General features: G+C 35.5%; 1 protein-coding gene across 2 annotated transcripts in view; it reads left to right on the top strand.

Moving 5' to 3' along the window:
- TBCK (TBC1 domain containing kinase) overlaps positions 1-18,614 on the top strand; it is a 205,621-nt gene that overhangs the window by 122,405 nt on the left and 64,602 nt on the right. For both annotated transcript variants that reach the window (XM_080796178.1, XM_080796177.1), the window contains exon 23: positions 13,184-13,359. In XM_080796178.1, coding sequence (XP_080652304.1) covers positions 13,184-13,359 — 176 coding nt within the window. The remainder of the gene's footprint in view (positions 1-13,183; positions 13,360-18,614) is intronic.

The raw sequence follows: 18,614 nt of genomic DNA, 5'->3' as shown, positions 1-18,614 counted from the left end.
TTGAATTCATTATGTGGTATGATTTTGGTATGGAGGTTCATTTATTGTCCCATATATTTATTCAGTTATTTCAGTTCCTTTTGTTAAAAAGGCTTTCCTTCCCCCATTAAATTACCTGCTGTTTTTGTTTTGTTTTGTTTTGTTTTTATGTTCAGTTAGCCAACATATAATACATCATTAGTTTTTGGTGTAGTGTTCAACAATTCATTAAATCTGTGACAAAGCTGGTGGTATTTTGACCACCATCGATAGATCAGATTTAGATGTAACTGCAGCTTTATCAATATTAAATCGTTCAATCCATGAGCATGGTGTATCTCCATTTATTTAGGTCTTCTTTAATTTCTCTCAGCAATGCTTATAGTTTTCAGTGTCATATTTTGCTTATTTTTTATTAAATGTATTCCTAGGTATTTTATGCTTTTCATTCTATTATACATCAAATTTTGAAATTTATTATCCAATTATTTAACATAATATATAGAAATTCAATTGAGTTTTGAACCATGATATCCTTCAAAGCTGCTAAACTCATTTACTCGTTCTAATAGTTTTGCATATTCCTTAGGGGTTTTTTTCCTAAATGTAAAAATCCATATTGTCTGAGAAAAAAGACAGCTGTATGTCTTCCTTTCCCATTTTTATGCCTTTCTTTTATTTTTCTTGCTTCGTTGCACTGACTAGGACCTTCAGTTCACATTGAATAGAACTGATGAAAACACATCCTTGTCTTGGTTCACTCTTAGGAGAGAAAAAAGCTTTTTTTGATGTTTCACCATTAAGCTTTATGTTAGCTGTAGATTTTTTTAATAAATGCCCTTTATCATATTAAGGAAGTTCCCTTATTTTCCTAGTTTGTTGAGAGTTTTTATGATTAATGGGTTTTGAATTTTTGTCACTTTTTTTTTCAGCATTTATTATGTTAATCATATAGTGTTCCTCCCGTATGGTGTTAATCTGAAGAATTACATTAATTAATAGTCCATTTTGTTAAACCAACCTCAAATTCCCAGGTGTGACAGAGTAAGAACTATATATTTGGTTTCTTCCCCTACTTCCTGAGATGAGTTCCTAAAACACTTTTAATTACCTGGATGACAGGGATTCTGGGAGCATCTTTTATTCTTATATTTGGTATTTGATTTTGGTTCCTGACTCAAAGGTCCTAAGTCCCTTGTAATTTCTAGGTGATAGGAGCAATGTTTGTTTTAATGAGATAAATCTTTGTGGGCTCCTAGAGAGCTTCAGGATAAGAGCTGGTAATCAGAAAGACCAAGCCATGGTTGGAAACTTGGCCTATCCTCTTAGGACAGGAGAGGAGCTGCTAATTGAGTTAGTAATCACTCATGCCTATATTATGAATTCTTTATAGAAGTAAATAAAGAGTTCAGAGAAGATTCTTGATTGGTGAACATATCCACTTGCTGAGAGGTTCACCTCATCTTCACAGGGACAGAAGCACCCACACTCAGGATTCTTCTAGACATTGCCCTACTCTTCTTCTGGCTGTTCATTTGTATCCTTTATAATAAACTGGTAAACTTAAGTAAAGTGTTTCCCTGAGTTCCGTGAACTATTATAGCAAATTAAACTGAGAAATGGATTATGAGACTCACAGTTTATAGACAGTAGGTCAGAAGTATAGGTGACAACCTGGGACTTGTGACTGGCATCTGAAATGGAGGCAGTCTCATGAGACTAAACCCTTAACTTATCTGGTCTGTGCAAATTCTGGCTAGTTACTGTTCAGAATTGAATTAAATTGTAGGACATCCAGCTGGTATCCAGAGAGTTGGAGAATTGGTTGTGGGTTTAAGAGAAAATCCCTCACATTTGATGTATCAAAAATATTATGAATAGAGATAAACTTCTAAAAACTGGATCTTTTTTTTTTTTTTTAAAGATTTTATTTAATTGACAGACAGAGATCACAAGTAGGCAGAGAGGCAGGCAGAGAGAGAGGAAGGGAAGCAGGCTCTCTGCTCAGCAGAGAGCCTGACGTGGGGCTCGATCCCAGGACTCTGAGATCATGACCTGAGCTGAAGGCAGAGGCTTAACCCACTGAGCCACTCAGGCGCCCCTAAAAACTGGATCTTTTAAAACTGAATCAGGGAGAAGTAGAATATCTGAACAAACTAGTTACTAATAACAAAATTGAATTACTAATGCAAAAACTACCAACAGAGGCACCTGGGTGGCTCAGTCAGTTAAGTGTCTGATGCTTGATTTTGGCTCAGGTATTGACCTAGAGGTCATGAGATCAAGCCCCATGTCAGGCTCTGCATTAAGTGTACAGCCTGCTTAAGATTCTCTCTCTCTCAAAACAAAAAATAAAACAAGAAAGAACTATCAACAACAGAAGTCCAGGACCAGGCAAATTCACAGGTGAATTCTACCAAACATTTAAAGAAGAGTTTAATACCTATTCTCCTCAAACTATCCAAAAAAATTAGAAAAGGAAGGAAAGCTTCCAAATACATTCTACAAGGCTAGCATTACCCTGGTGTCAAAAGTAGACAAAGACACCAAGAAAGAAAGAAAGAAAGAAAGAAAGGGAGGAAGGGAGAGAGAGAAAAAAAAAAGAAAACTACAGAATAATAGCCCTGATGAACATAGATGCAAAAATCCTCAACAAAATATTAACAAACCTCATTCAACAATATACTAAAAGGATCATTCACTATGATCAAATGGGATTTATTTCAGGGATGCAAAGATGGTTTAGTATTCTTTTTTTTTTTTTTTTTTTAATATTTTTTATTTTTATTTATTTATTTGGCAGACAGAGATCACAAGTAGGGAGAGGCAGGCAGAGAGAGAGAGGAGGAAGCAGGCTCACCGATGAGCAGAAAGCCCGATGCGGGGCTCGATCCCAGGACCCTGGGATCATGACCTGAGCCGAAGGCAGAGGATTAACCCACTGAGCCACCCAGGCGCCCCGATGGTTTAGTATTCACAAATCATTCAACATGTTACATTAGCAAAAATGAAGGATAAAAATCTGATCATCTCAATACATGCAGAAACAGCATTTGACAAAATTCAACATCCATTCATGATAAAAACTTTCAACAGAGTAGTTTTAGAGGAAACATACCTCAACATAATAAAGGCCATTTATGAAAAGCCTACAGCTAATACTATATTCAATGATTAAAAACAGAACTTTTCCGGGCGCCTGGGTGGCTCAGTGGATTAAAGCCTCTGCCTTTGGCTCAGGGCATGATCCCAGGGTCCTGGGCTCTCTGCTCAGCGGGGAGCCTGCTTCCTTCTCTCTCTCTGCCTGCCTCTCTGCCTGCTTCTCTGCCTGCTTGTGATCTCTGTCTGTCAAATAAATAAATAAAATCTTAAAAAAAAAACAGAACTTTTCCTTTGACATCAAGAAAAAGACAAGGATATCCACTCTTACCACTTCTATTCAGCATAGTACTAGAAGTCCTAGAAACAGCAATGAGACAAGAAAAACAAATATAAGAGACATCTATAGTGGTAAGGAAGAAGTTAAACAGTCACTATTTGCAGACAACATGATATTATACTCAGAAAATCTTAAAGACTCCACCAAAAAACTATTAGAAGTAATAAGTGAATTCAGTAAAGTTGCAGGACACAAAATTAATACACAGAACTCCATTGTACTTCTATACACTAATAAGGAAGGAGCAGAAAGATAAATTAAGAAAACAATCCCATTTCCAGTTGCACCAAAGAGAATAAAATACCTAGGAATAAACTTAACCAAGAAGGTGAAAGAACCGTACTCTGATAAATATCAATTAAAGAAATTGAAGATGACACAAACAAAGGGAAAGATATTTCCTGCTCGTGGATTGGAAGGATTAATATTGTTAAAATTAGTTAAAAATACCCAAGGCACTCTACAGATTTAATGCAATCCCTATCAAAATACCAACAACATTTTTCACAGAGCTAGGACAAATAATCCTGAAATTTATATGCAACCACAAAAGACTTCAAATAGCCAAAGCAATCTTAAGAGAGAACAAAGCCAGAGGTATAACAGTCCCAAATTTCAAGATATGCTGCTATAAAGCTGTAATAATCAAAACAGCATGGTACTGGCACAGAAATAGACATATAGATCAATGTAACAGAATAGAGAGCCCAGAAACAAACCCATGCTTATATGGCCAATTAATCTACACAAAAGAGGCAAGAGTATACAGTGGGGAAAAAGCAGTCCTTTCAATAAGTGGTGCTGGGAAAACTGGACAGCTACATGCAAAAGAATAAAACTGGGCCACTTTCTTACATCATACACAAAAACAAACTCCAAATGGATTAAATACCTCAGTGTAAGACCTGAAACCATAAAACACCTAGAAGAAAACATAGGCAATAATTTCTTTGACATAAGCCATAAAAACATTTTTTAGATAATGTATCCTCAGGCAAGGGAAACAAAAGCAAAAACTATTGGGACTACACCAAAATAAAAAGCTTTTGCACTGCAAAGAAAACCATCAACAAAACTGAAATGCAACCTACTGAATGGGAGAAGATATTTGCAAATGATATTTCCAATAAGGGGTTGATATCCAAAGTATATAAAGAATGTTTATACAAAGCAACATCAAAAATCATCATCATCATCATCATCATCATCATCTAATTAGCAAATGGCTGAAGACCTGAATTGACATTTCTCCAAAGAAGACATACAAATGGCAAATAAGTGCATGAAAAGATGCTTAACATCACTAATCATCAGGGAAATGCAAATCAATTCCTATTGAAATTGAAACCACGGTGATTATCACCTTACACTGTCAGAATGGCTGCAATCAAAAAGACAGGAAATTAAGAAGTGTTGGCAAGGATATAGAGAAAAAGGATCCCTCACGCACTGCTGCTAGGAATGTAAACATTGGTACAGCCAATGTGGAAAACAGTAGTAAAATAAAAAAGGAAGAAATATTGTGAATAGAAATTCAGCTTACACCTAGGGTATACCTTTGTATCTTAGTTTCCTATTGCTCCTATAAAAGACTATCACAAACAACACAGATTTATGATTTATACGTTGGAGGTCAGAAGTTAAAAATCAGTCTGACTGGACAAAAGTCAAGGCGTCGGGAGGGCTTGTTCCTTTTGGAGGTTTACATCTATATTTATAATACACTTCTCAATAAATTGTTGTTATTCTGATTTTAAGTAGTTACTTTTTAACCATATTAAAAGAAGCTAACATAATTTTTTTGTATTTTACCACCACATTTTTCCATTATCAGTGCTCTTCAGTCCTTTTTATAGATTTGTACTTCCTCTTTATTTTGTTTTTTTAGTGGATTGACTGTGCTGTGCCCCAATAGTTCTTTTTATTTATTCTGCTTTTAAGAACTTTCGGTAAATTTCCACTTCAAATAATGAGTTTTTCTGTTCTAGTATTTCAGGCTTTTTTATTGTTTGCATTTCTCTGTCCATTCACTTTACAGTATTTTCTTTTAAGTCATTGAATATATTTATAGTAATTCCTTAAAATCTTATCTAACAATTCTAATTCTGGATCATCTTATAGGTCTATTTGCTTGAACTTCTGTTTCTCTTGATGATAGGTCACAATTTTCTGCTTTGCATATATAGTTATTTATTATACAGTGGATATTGGTGAAGATACACTGAAAAGAGTCTGGATTTTGTTATCTTCCTTTAAAGAGTGTTGAGTTTTGTTTTGCTAGACAGTTAAATAACTGGTGGGTCCTTTTGCCTGTATTAAATTTTTTTATTTATTAAGGCGGGTCTTTTTACCTTTTATTTAGTCCAAGAACGTGACATGTCAAGGTCCTTAACTGAATGAATACTCAAGGTGTTCAGTGGAAACTCACTTCTCCAAAACTCTCAGAAATTACTCATCTTTATGATGCCTCAGAACTTAATACCATACTTTGAACATAGTAAGAATTCAGTTTTAGTTCAGTTCAACTAAACAAACAGCAGGGTGGCCTAAAGGCCACAATGGCACAGAGAAACATTCTTCAAGCCAAAACCTCTTTGTACATTTTTAATTCTCCTATAGTAAGCTTCATTTATGAAGCAAAATTGTGAATAGAAAATTTGGACAATGTAAATAATCCCTATAATGGCTGTGAATCATTTAGGGTTTACAAAGTTTTAAAAATTTTTTATCTTGTATAAATATCACAGGTATGTTAAGTAGATTTTCTTATTATCTCCATTTTGCTCTTGAAACAACTGAGGCATGGTGATGTTATGCAATGCTCATTATCATGTAAGTTAGTAACTGGCATTTGGAGTCCAAATCTAGTACTTTTTACTATTACAGGGGAATATGTTACTTGTTTACAATGTAGGTTTCCATATCAGCAATTTCAAATGGTCCAATCTAGTATCTTCATAAGTTTACTTCTAACTTTTTAGGAAGCTTATTTTTAACTACAGTAATGACAGTACCTGGTGTTAGATTAAAAACCTGTTGTTAGATAAACTACTGGCCATTCCTTTTCTTTTTTTCCTACGTGTTAGTCCTTTCTCAGAGAACAGCAAATAAAAACTCAACTTCATAAAATTTTTAACTAATTTTAAATATGAAACATTATCTCTAAAATTTATCTGCTCTTGTTAAGCAAGCAATGTTTTACAATAGTGGTTTGGATATAAAATATTATTTATTTCCTATCCTTAGCAGTTTTCCTGGCTACTTAATTTTCTAGCTGCCTCACAGAGACAATTGTAAGCATTTATCTCAAACACAGGTTGGGATGAAATAATAACCATACTGTTGTTAACTACAGATGAGGATTTCAGAGTGGAGAGAGAAATGGTTCAAATTGCCCAATATGTTAAATATCCTCTGTGAATCAAGATATTCCAAAATAGCTTCAGTGGCCCCTCTTGCAGGATTAGGAAAAAATTATTAATATTTTAACTCTTGCAAATCCAGTTTCTGTTTTATGTCCAGTAATATGCAAGGGGATTTTTCTTAATGTTTTCTGGCACCGGAGTTTGTTTTGCATGTGGATGAAAAGTCACAATTTTTTACTGTAGTCAAGAAATAAATATAATACAGAGATGACATGATTACACATTTTTAACTTCTTTCATTAGTTCTTTCTCTTTTTTTAACTTTTTGAAAGATTTATTTATTTATTTGAGAGAGGGCATGTTGGGGGCTGGTGAGTGGGGAGAGGGGCAGAGGGAGAGAATCTTCAAGCAGAATCCCTGCTGAGCACAGAGAACTGGGGCTGGATCCCACAACCCATGAGATCATGACCTGAGTCAGAGGCCTAAGGGACTAAGTTACTCAGGAGCCATATTAGTTCTAAAAAACAAAACAAAACAAAACAAAACAAAACAAAACAAAACAAAACAAAAAAACCCTCCATGGAGAAGAAATGCCCTTAGAGTTATCTACTATGCTATGTTTACTGATGTCATTTCTGTCACTGTTCTTTGGATTTTTAGTTAACAGACTTTGAGGGGACTGTTTTAAGTTTACAGAAAAAATTGAACAGATAGTACAGCATTCACATATTTCTTCACTTCTTTGCTCATAATTTACCCTGTTTTTGACATCTTGCCTTAATGTGTCACATTTGATACAATTGTTGACTCAGTATTGATACATTATTATTAACTAGGTCCATTAACTAAGTTTACATGAAGGTTCACTCTTTGTTTTGAGCAGTTCTGTGGGTTTTGACAAGTGAGTGATGTTATGTATTTACCACTGTGGTATTATATAGAACAATTTCACCACCCTAAAAAATCTGCTGTGCTACAACTATACAGTCCTTTTCCCAATCTCCCCACCGCACTATACCCTGGAAATCAGTGATTTTTTTTTTAACTGTCTTGATAGCTTTGCCTTTTCCAGAATGTCATATAGTTGGACTAGTTGGAATCATAGAGTATGTAGGCTTTTCAGACTTTTTCCTCCATGTCTATTATGGCTTGATAGCCCATTACTTTTCATCACTAAATAACATTCCAAGTTTTGGCATTTTGAAAGGTGCTAAAGAATATTATTTAAAAGGCAATCTCTTTCTGAATGGAAATCTACCAAGTGCAAAACGGAAATATAGCCTATATTTCAACTGGGTTTAAAACAAGAAGCCAGACTAACTGGAATCTAAGGCTAATGCTTTTTAAATTTTCAGGTGAAGTGCCAAGATTTTTCATGCATTTTATATATCTGGAAGTTTGTAATATCTCTGAATTCCCTCCATGTGTTGAAATAATATTATTTATAACTCATAATGCTCCCAGGATTTAAGTAATATTATCCCTGTTTTATGATTGAACAAAAAGAGGCAGAAAAATGAGATTGGCCAACAACTTGGAAATGATTGAATTGAAATTTAAACCCAGATCATTCTGCCTCCCAGGTTAATGCTCTTTCCAATATGCCATTGTTATACCACTTTCTAGTAAATACCTTAAATGCCACTAGACCAGTAGCTAGACCAATAGAGCAAGGCTTCAAGCCTACTATGCTCATCTCCTAAATTCATTCCCACCCTTTTTAAACCAGAGGCTTTGAAGTTTGAAAACTTTCCAATTAAAAATGATAGATTGTACACATATGTCTATCTCTAATCCCTTCTGAAACATCATTAAAGAGAAACAGTAAGGGAAAGAAAAAATATAATTCTAAGAACAAAGAATGTAAGAGAGCATAAGTAGACAAGAAACAACAAAAATTGATAAGATAGAACACAGTTACATCACTAGTAACTCACTTCATAAAAAGCAAAGACAATTGAAACCTTTCTGTAAAGGAGAACAGTAGGAAGAAGCAAGCCAGTTCTTGATGCAGAGCACAAGAAAGTCTCAGGAATTGAAAGTGAATGAAAATGAGGCCAAAAAAAAAAAAAAAACAAAAACCAAAAACCAAAATACAGAAGAATGATTCAATGTATCCATAAGGAGTAGTTTCATTTCTCCCACTCCTGGAGATCTTTGCACCAACCTTGCTAGCCACGTGCCTATTCCTCTGCCACCTAGTAGAAGATTGGAAGATAGGGGAAGATCCAGGTTTTGTGGGCCTGAAGCCTAAGCAATGTGAAGTGGCCCTCTCTAAGAAGATTAAATTACATTACAAAATTAGACCCTTAAAACAGTATTGAGAATGAGTAAGGAGATCATAACAAATTCCAAAACAAAAATGATATTTTAATTTTAAATGTCAGATATATCTATATTTTTTCCTTCTTTTTTGCTACATACTCAATGATGATCTCTTCATATGACAATAATTGCACATATTTTCTTTTTTTTTTTAAGATTTTATTTATTTTGACCGAGAGAGACACTGCGAGAGAGGGACTATAAGCACTGTGAGAGGAAGAGGGAGAAGCAGGCTTCCTGCCGAGCAGGGAGCCTGATGTGGCGCTCAATCCCAGGACCCTAGGATCACGCCCTGAGCCAAAGGCAGACATTTAACGACTGAGCCACCCAGGCACCCAAATTTTCTATACAAAAAAATAGATAATTGGTTTTTCTATTGGCATTGTTAGTTGAAATTTTTTTTTATTATTGCTAGTGGGAATACATATCCCATATGACTTAACACAGGTAATACGCTCCTATCATGGTGCTACAGATTTCTTTCCTATAATACAAAAATGCTATTTTGAGAAATTCCTATCATAAGAGAAAAAAAGTTAATGATGTACTTATAACTAACTTATAACATTATCAAGTATATTCCTAGAAGGAGAGTATTTCTCTTTTGATCAGGCATCAGTGAGAACCAGATTCTCTGCTTACAACTTTACATGTTTAAAGTTTGGAAGAATTTTTAAGTCTGATTTTTTGCTGTGTTTATTTCAGCTCTTTCTCCTACCTATAATTTTCTGGTGCTAGGACATACCGTATTGCATTATAATCTCTGCACATATATAGTGGGTGATGGGAATATTTCAGGAAGTCATTTCTAGAGCAATAACTTTACTGTACTGTCAAACATAAACAAAGCCAGATACTAGTTAAAGTGGTAAGGACGGGTTTTAATCAGTAATATACTGTTACAATAAAGAAGAGTCCAACATGTACAATGGTAACTGGGCATTTTAGTGGGAAAATGAGGGAATAGATGGGGACTGGGGTGAGGAGGGGCTTAAAAGATGCAGGAAAGTGAAAAATTACAAAAAGTAAGAAGGAGGACTTTGGTCCATGTGAAACCCATCTAGGATTGCTAACTGGCACTTACTGGAGTTAGGTTTTACCTTCCCACAGAGACTGGGAGACAGAGACCCTATCTTCAGATGTTGACTGGAACAAACAATAAATTACATTGGCAACCTGACTTCTCTCAGGAAGGTACTTTAAGGATTGGGGGTGGGAGGTATAGTCATCCTAGGGATGTGGCCTTGAACCATTAAAGACTTCCCTAGCATTTCATTCAAGGGTTTATAAGCCAAAGTTGAGGCATAGCCAAGAAAGGGCTTAAAGGAACCTGGCTAGAGTTTCTTCAAGGAGAAAATCTTATTTTATCAATATCCTGAAGTGACTTCAAATCACAAAAAATATATCCCATTAAGCCAAACTAATTGTCTCTTCCTAAAGTTTATTCCTAGTTATATCTCAAAGTGTCCCCAGCCACTATAATATTGCCTAACACAAGATGAAGTGTAATAGAGGGAAAATTGGTATAAAGACAGAAATCTTCACTGTTTGTGGCTCAAATATCTTTACTTTTGCAAATTTTACAAAAAAAAAAAAAAAAGACCATAACAACAGTAAATTTGGAGGGGTATTCTTTGGAATAATAGACCAAAGTATCTTGAAATTCAGAGTTAACAGCAGAGAGCAAAAGTGAGGGGACGTATGTAGTTAGAACTCCTGGAACTCTCCAGGGCCAACACTGGCAAAGATTAGTTTAGACAGAGAATTATTCTCTGGAGAGGGAGAATGTCCCCAGGAGGAGAAATACCTTACTTAGCAGCCTTCTAACAAATGACCATGTCTTCAAGCTACGCAATAGTGGATCTCCCTGTCACTAAGACCTGCCACATACACAATACTTTCAATCTCATTTTTAGTGCTGTTCTTTTAAATAGGTAGAGTCATAGATCGCCAAACCTCTAAAGAAAATCTCCCCAACTAAAACACAGACAAACACAAGCTGAATAGAGGAATATCCTCAGAAAGATAATTATGAGAAGTTATTGCAACTACGACAAATCAGAATTTTTTTTTTAAGTAACAAAGACCAAAAAAGATTTACTGGAAATTAAAAATCTGGTAATGCAGTGAGCTTTCTAGTAAGAGTTAGATGATAAAGTTTAGGAAAAGTCTCAGAAAATAAAAATACAGATGAAAAGTAAGAAGAAAATGCAAAATTATTAGAAAATAAATTCAGGATGTTCAGGATTTTTTTTTTTAATAAGAGAGAAGAGGAAAAAAACAATTACTGCAGACATCAAGCAAGAACTTTCTCTTTTAGGTGGAGGATTACAAAAGGACCACCAAATACCTTGTATAATGAAGTGACATATTTACATATATCATTATGAAATTTTAGAACACCAGGGATCCTAAAGGCTTACAGAAAATGAGAAAATCACATACAAGTGATTTCAACTGAGAATCATATCAGCCTTCTCAGAAGACAGTGGAGCAATGACAATAGAGAGACAATAGAGTTATTTTGCATAACTCTAAACTGAAAAAATTCAACCCTATAATGCTATGCCTACTCTAACTCTTAGTCAAGGGCAGAATAAATATATTAAAAGACACGGAGATTTCAAAATAATTTGATTTCTGCACATCCTTTCATAGAAGGTGCTGGAAAATGTGTTCCACCAAAGTGGTGGAGTAAATCAAGGAGTAAATAATGTCTTGTCTCTCGAATTAGGGATCAAATATAGGGGAGAGCCAAAGGGAATTGGATGCTAGTAAAGAGAAGTGCCAGGACAACAGCTGTTCACTAGATCTTGGAAGCAGTTTAAACCCATTAGAGCAAAAGAACAGAAGTCTTCAGGAGAGATGTATTTTCCACCTATTCTGGCCCAAATGAAATATGAGATGTATTTTATTATTTTGGAAATAGTTCACTCTTTCTGAGAGATATGATAGTAATGTATGAGGATAAATCAGGATTTAGAGAAATTATTTTTTTCAGAATCAAGTTCATGGAGCTTGGAATCAAACCTAAGAAACCATAATCCAGGGTACATGATTTATTCATAATACATTAATCAAAATTATAATGCAAAATAAAAAAAAACAGTAGTGCCTTAGGCTAAGAGATGACTTTTTAAGAATAATTGCAATTTTGATGTACAGTTTACAAAATACTTTTTGCAAAATATTTTGGTTATGATAAAGGGCTTTGGAAGGATTTTGAGATGGAGAGGTGACATGGGTCAAGTGAATGAGAATGGGGTATCTGCCAGTACTAATCAGGGTAGAATTGAGGTGATGCCAGTAAATTCTCAAGATTCACTGTAAACCTTTTATGGTATTGGTAGGGTGTTTTGGAAGCAGATACAACTGGCTTTTCTATTGCTAGTGATTTAACGACTAACCTGTGATCTGGATCATTGACTTGACCAAGCTTTTACTGGGTGACAGATGTGTCAGACTAAGTTGAGCCCTGCAGGTGCAAAACCTATGGTCTGAAATTCTTCCTTTGGAAATTAACAGTGTTAAATGGATCAACTTTGTTTTAAATGACAGGGTTTTCTCACTTTAGCTTTAAATTTTTATCTTAACCATATAAATTGGAATTTTTCTAAAATGAATTTCCCAATATCTATTCTACTTTGAAAAACTAAACTATTATCAGAGTAAATGAGGCAGATTCTTAAATAATATGTGTTATATTCTCTGATGTTTAAATAATGATATACTGAACAATCCAAACATGTCTACTGTGTATATGTATATATGTATGTGTATATGCATATATATGTATATATGTAGGTGATAACAAAATACACATATAAATATATGTATATATTCACATATGTAAATGTATATATATCTGAAGGTGTATAATAACATAAAATACTCCCACCATTATAATAATATATGCTGATTAATATCTATACTATATTTTCACTGACATCTTTTCTAATTGGTTATCATCTTAGCCATATTGGATACATGCATTTTAGGAAAGATTGTGTTTTTTAATGAACATACCAATTCAAATTCTAAATGTTTGCTTTTAAAAAAAAAAATTCCTATCTAGAAATTGACATCGAACGCTGTGTGCGGGAATCAATCAACCTGTTTTGTTGGACTCCTAAAAGTGCTACTTACAGACAGCATGCTCAACCTCCAAAGCCAATTCCTGACAGCAGTGGAGTCAGAAGTTCGACACCTTTTTTCTCCACTGAGTGTCCAGATCCTCCAAAAACAGATTTGGTATGTATCTACAGATTTAATTTACAAACTCTGAAGACAGACAGTTGTTAAAAATGTAGTATAGCATAATTTTTGCTCATAATAATGTTATCACTTATGTCTTTTTAACTATTTTCTAATATATGATTATATTTATGCAAGTTTAGAAAACCTTTATGTCTATTTAGTTTTACAGTTAAGAATATTGTTTGATATATTCCTTCAGGTAGCAGGCTTCACATTTTGTCTATTGTAGTATCTCAACTTGTCATATGCTAAAAGAGTTACAGAAGCAAAGGAAGAATTACAAAAATAGAGAAAGATGGGGAACCTCAGTGGCTCAATTGTTTAAGTGTCTGTCTGCCTACCTTACACTCAGGTCATGATCCCAGGGTCCTGGGATCAAGACCCAAGTTAGGTTCCCTGCTAGGGGAGAGGAGCAGGTGGAGTCTGCTGCTCCCTCTGCCCCTCTCCTGCTCCTATGCTCATTCTTTCTCTGTCCCTCTTAAATAAATAAATGAATAAAGACATCCTTTTTTTTACACTTACTTATTTTATTATTTTTTGTCTCTCAGTTTTTTAATTTAAATTAATTAACATGGTATATTATTAGTTTAAGAGGTAGAGTTCAGTGATTCATTAGTTTCGTATAACACCCAGTACTCACATCACATGCCCTCCTTAATGCCCATCATCCAGTTATTCCAACTCCCCATTCCCCTCTCTGATTATGTCTTATTTTTCCCTCCCTTCCCCTATATCCCGTTTTGTTTCTTAAATTCCACATATAAGTGAGAGCATATACTAATTGTCTTTTACTGATTTACTTATTTCACTTAGCAGAAATCCCTCTAGTTCCATCTGTGTTATTGCAAATGGCAAGATTTCATTTTTTGATAACCGAGTAGTATTCCATTCTATATATATATACCACATCATCTTTTTCCATTCATCTGTCAATGGACATCTGGGCTCTTTCCATAGTTTGGCTATTGTGGACATTGCTGCTATAAACATTGGGGTACAGGTGCCCCTTCAGATCATACATTTATATCTTTGGGGTAAATACCCAGTAGTACAATTGCTGGGTCATAGGGTACCTCTATTTTCAACTTTTTGAGGAACCTCAATATTGTTTTCCAGAGTGGCTGTACCAGCTTGCATTCCCACCAACAGTGTGAGAGGGTCCCCCTTTCTCTGCATGCTTGTCAACATCTGTCATTTCCTGACTTGTTAATTTTAGCCATTCTGACTGGTGTGAGGTGGCATTTCATTGTGGTTTTGATTTGTATTTCCCTGATGCCGACTAATATTGAGCATTTTTTTCATGTGTCTGTTGGCCATTTGTATGTCTTCTATGGAGAAATGTTTATTCATGTCTTTTGCCCATTTCTTGATTGGAATACTTGTTCTTTGGGTGCTGAGTTTGATAAGTTCTTTTTTTTTTAATTTATTAAATTTTTTTTTCAGTGTTCCAAAATTCTTTGTTTATGCACCACACCCAGTGCTCCATGCAATACATGCCCTCCATAATACCCACCACCATGCTCACCCAACCACCCCCCCCAGCTTGTTTCTCAGATTGTAGCCCTTTATCTGATATATCATTTGCAAATATCTTCTATTTTGTCGGTTGTCTTTTGGTTTTATCGACTGTTTCTTTTGCTGTGCAAAAGCTTTTTATCTTGGTGAAGTCCCAATAGTTCATTTTTGCCTTTGTTGCCCTTGTCTTTGGAAACATGTCTAGTAAGAAGTGCTGTGGGCAAGGTCACAGAGTTTGTTGCCTGTGTTCTTCTTTAGGATTTTGATGGATTCCTGTCTCACATTGAGGTCTTTCATCCACTTTGAGTCTATTTTTGTGTATGGTGTAGGGAAATGGTCCAGTTTCATTCTTCTGCATATGGCTGTCCAATTTTCCAAATACCATTTGTTGAACAGACTGTCTTGTCCATTGGATATTGTTTCCTGCTTTGTCAAACTAGCTTTCCTGCTAGTTGACCATAGAATTGAGGGCCCATTTCTATGTTCTCTGTTCTGTTCCATTGATCTTTGTGTCTGTTTTTGTGCCAGTACCATACTGTCTTGATGATTACAGCTTTGTAGCAGAGCTTAAAGTCCAGAATGGTGATGCCACCAGCTTTGGTTTTCTTTTTCAAGATTGCTTTGGCTATCTGGGGTCTTTTCTGGTTCCATACAAATTTTAGGATTGTTTGTTCTAGCTCTGTGAGAGATTTTATTTATTTATTTGACAGAGATATAGATGGAGAGCACAAGTAGGCAGAGTGGCAAGCAGAGGGAGAGGGAGAAACAGGCTCTCCACTGAGCAGAAAGCTCAACATGGGGCTCGGTCCCAGGACCCAGGGTTCACGACTCAAGCCGAAGGCAGCCACCTAAGCAACTGAACCACCCAGGTGCCCCAACAAATGCTTTTTCTATATCTGTTGAGATGATTGTATAGTTCTTGTCTTTTCTTTTCTTGATGTAGTGTATCACATTGATTAATTTGCAGATGTTGAACCATCCTCGCGGCCCAGGAATAAATCCCAGTTGGTCTTGGTGAATAATCCTTTTAATGTAATGGTGGATCCTATTGATTAGTGTCTTGGTGAGAATTTTAGCATCCATATTCATCAGGGATATTGGCTTGTAATCCTCCTTTTGGGTGGCATTTTTTCTGATTTTGGGATCAAGGAAATGCTGGCCTCATAGAAAGAGGAAGTTTCCTTCCATTTCTGTTTTTTGAAACAGCTTCAGAAGAATACGTAAATCCTCTGGGAAGCCATCAGGCCCTGGACTCTTATTAGGAGATTTTTGATTACTGCTTCAGTTTCCTTATTGGTTATGGGTCTGTTCAGGTTTTCTGTTTTTGTTTTTTTTGTTTTTTTTCTGTTTCACTTTTGGTAGTTTATATGTCGCTAGGAATGTATCCATTTCTTCCAGATTGCCTAATTTGTTGTCATATACTTCCTCATAATATGTTCTTATAATTGTTTGTATTTCTTGGGAGTTGGTTGTGATCTCTCTTCTTTCATTCATGATTTTATTAATTTGGGTCCTTTCTCTTTTCTTTTTGATAAGTCTGGCCAGGGGTTTATCAAACTTATTAATTCTTTCATCAAAGAACCAACCCCTAGTTTTGTTGATCTGTTCTACTGTTCTTTTGGTTTCTATCTCATTGATTTCTGTTCTGATCTTTATTATGTCTCTTGTTCTGCTGGGTTTAGGCTTTATTGGCTGTTCTTTCTCCAGCTCCTTTAGGTGTAAGGTTAGGATGTGTATTTGAGCCCTTTCTTGTTTCTTGAGAAAGGCTTGTATTGCTATATACTTTCCTCTTAGGACCACCTTTGCTGCATCTCAAAGATTTTGAACAGTTGTTTTTTCATTTTCATTTCTTTCCATGACTTTTTAAAAATTCTTCTTTAACTTCCTGGTTGACCCTTTCATTCTTTAATGGGATGCTCTTTAACCTCCATGTATTTGAGTTCTTTCCAAATTTTCTCTTGTGAATGAGTTCCAGTTTCAAAGCATTGTGGTCTGAAAATATGCAAAGAATGATCCCAGTCTTTTGGTACCAGATGGGACCTGATTTGTGAGTTAATACGTGATTTATTCTGGAACATGTTCCGTGTACACTCGAGAAGAATGTGTATTCTGTTGCTTTAGGATGGAATGCTCTGAATATATCTGTGAAGTCCATTTGGTCTAGTGTGTTATCCAAAGCCCTTGTTTCCTTGTTGATCTTCTGCTTAGATGATCTGCCCATTGCAGTAAATGTAGTGTTATAGTCCCCTACTATTACTGTATTATCAATGTGTTTCTTTAATTTTGTTATTAATTGGTTTATGTAATTGGCTGTTCCCATCTTTGGGGCATAAATATTTATAATTATTAGATCTTCTTTTTGGATAAACCCTTTAATTATGATATTGTGTCCTTCCTCATCTCTTATTACAGTCTTTGGTTTCAAATGTAATTTGTCTGAGATAAGGATTGCTACCCCAACTTTTTTTTGATGTTCATTAGCATATGATTTTCCTCCCCTGACTTTCAATCTGGATATGTCTTTGGGTCTAAAATGAGTCTCTTACAGACAGCATTTCAATGGGTCTTGCTTTTTTATCCAATCTGATACCCATGTCTTTTGATTGGAACATATAGTACATTTACATTCAGAGTAACTCTTGAAAGATATGAATTATGCCATTGTATTACCTGTAAAGTCATTGCTTCTGTATATTGTCTCTGTCACTTTCTTGTCTGTGTTACTTTTGGGCTCTCTTTGCTTAAAGGATCCCCTTTAATATTTCTTGCAAGGCTGGTTTAGTGACCACAAATTCTTTTGGTTTCTGTTTGTCCTTTATCTCTCCTTCTATTTTGAATGACAGCCATACTGGATAAAGCATTCTGGGCTGCATATTTTTCTCAGTTAACTCCCCTAATATACCATGCCAGTGCTTTCTGGACTACCAGGTGTCTGTGAATAGGTCTTCTGCCAGTCTGATGTTTCTACCCTTGTAGGTTATGGACCTCTTGTCCCAAGCTGCTTTCAGGATTTTCTTTGTCCCTGAGATTCACAAGCTTTACTATATATGTTGAGGTTTTGACCTATTTTTATTGATTTTTGAGGGGGATTCTCTGTGCCTCCTGAACTTGAATGCTTGTTTCCTTCCCCAGATTAGGGAAGTTCTCAGTTACAATTGGCTCCAGTATACCTTCTGCTTCTCTCTCTCTCTCTCTTTCCTCTTGTTTTAGGACCCCTATTATTCTAATAGTGTATTGCTTTATGGTATCACTTATCTGTCAAAGTCTCCCCAGTAGTGTTTATCTCTCTTTTTCCCAATTTCTTTTTCTCCATCATTTTGTCTTCTGCATCACTAATTCTTTCTTCATTTATCCTAGCAGTTAGAGCCTGCATTTTTTGGGGGGTGAGGGGGGAGAATAAGCATTTTTTTTTAATTTTCTTAAGATTTTATTTATTTATTTGACAGAGAGAGAAAGAGAGTAGACACAAGCAGGGGGAGTGACAGAGGGAGAGAGAGAAGCAGGCTCCCCACTGAGGGGCTGGATCCCAGGACCCCAGGATTGTGACCTGAGCTGAAGGCAGACGATTTACAGACTGAGCCACCCAGGTGTTCCAGAAGAAAAAATATGGTTAAAATGTCTATACCACCAAAAGCAATCTACAGATTATGCAATCCCTATCAAAACATCAACATCGTTTCTCACAGAACTAGAACACACAATCCTAAAATTTATATGGAACCAAAAAAGACCCC

Source organism: Martes martes (assembly GCF_963455335.1).
Source record: "Martes martes genome assembly, chromosome: 2".
Taxonomy (NCBI): domain Eukaryota; kingdom Metazoa; phylum Chordata; class Mammalia; order Carnivora; family Mustelidae; genus Martes; species Martes martes.
The sequence above is the reverse complement of the archived record's forward strand: the minus strand, read 5'-3'. Positions and strand labels throughout refer to the sequence as shown.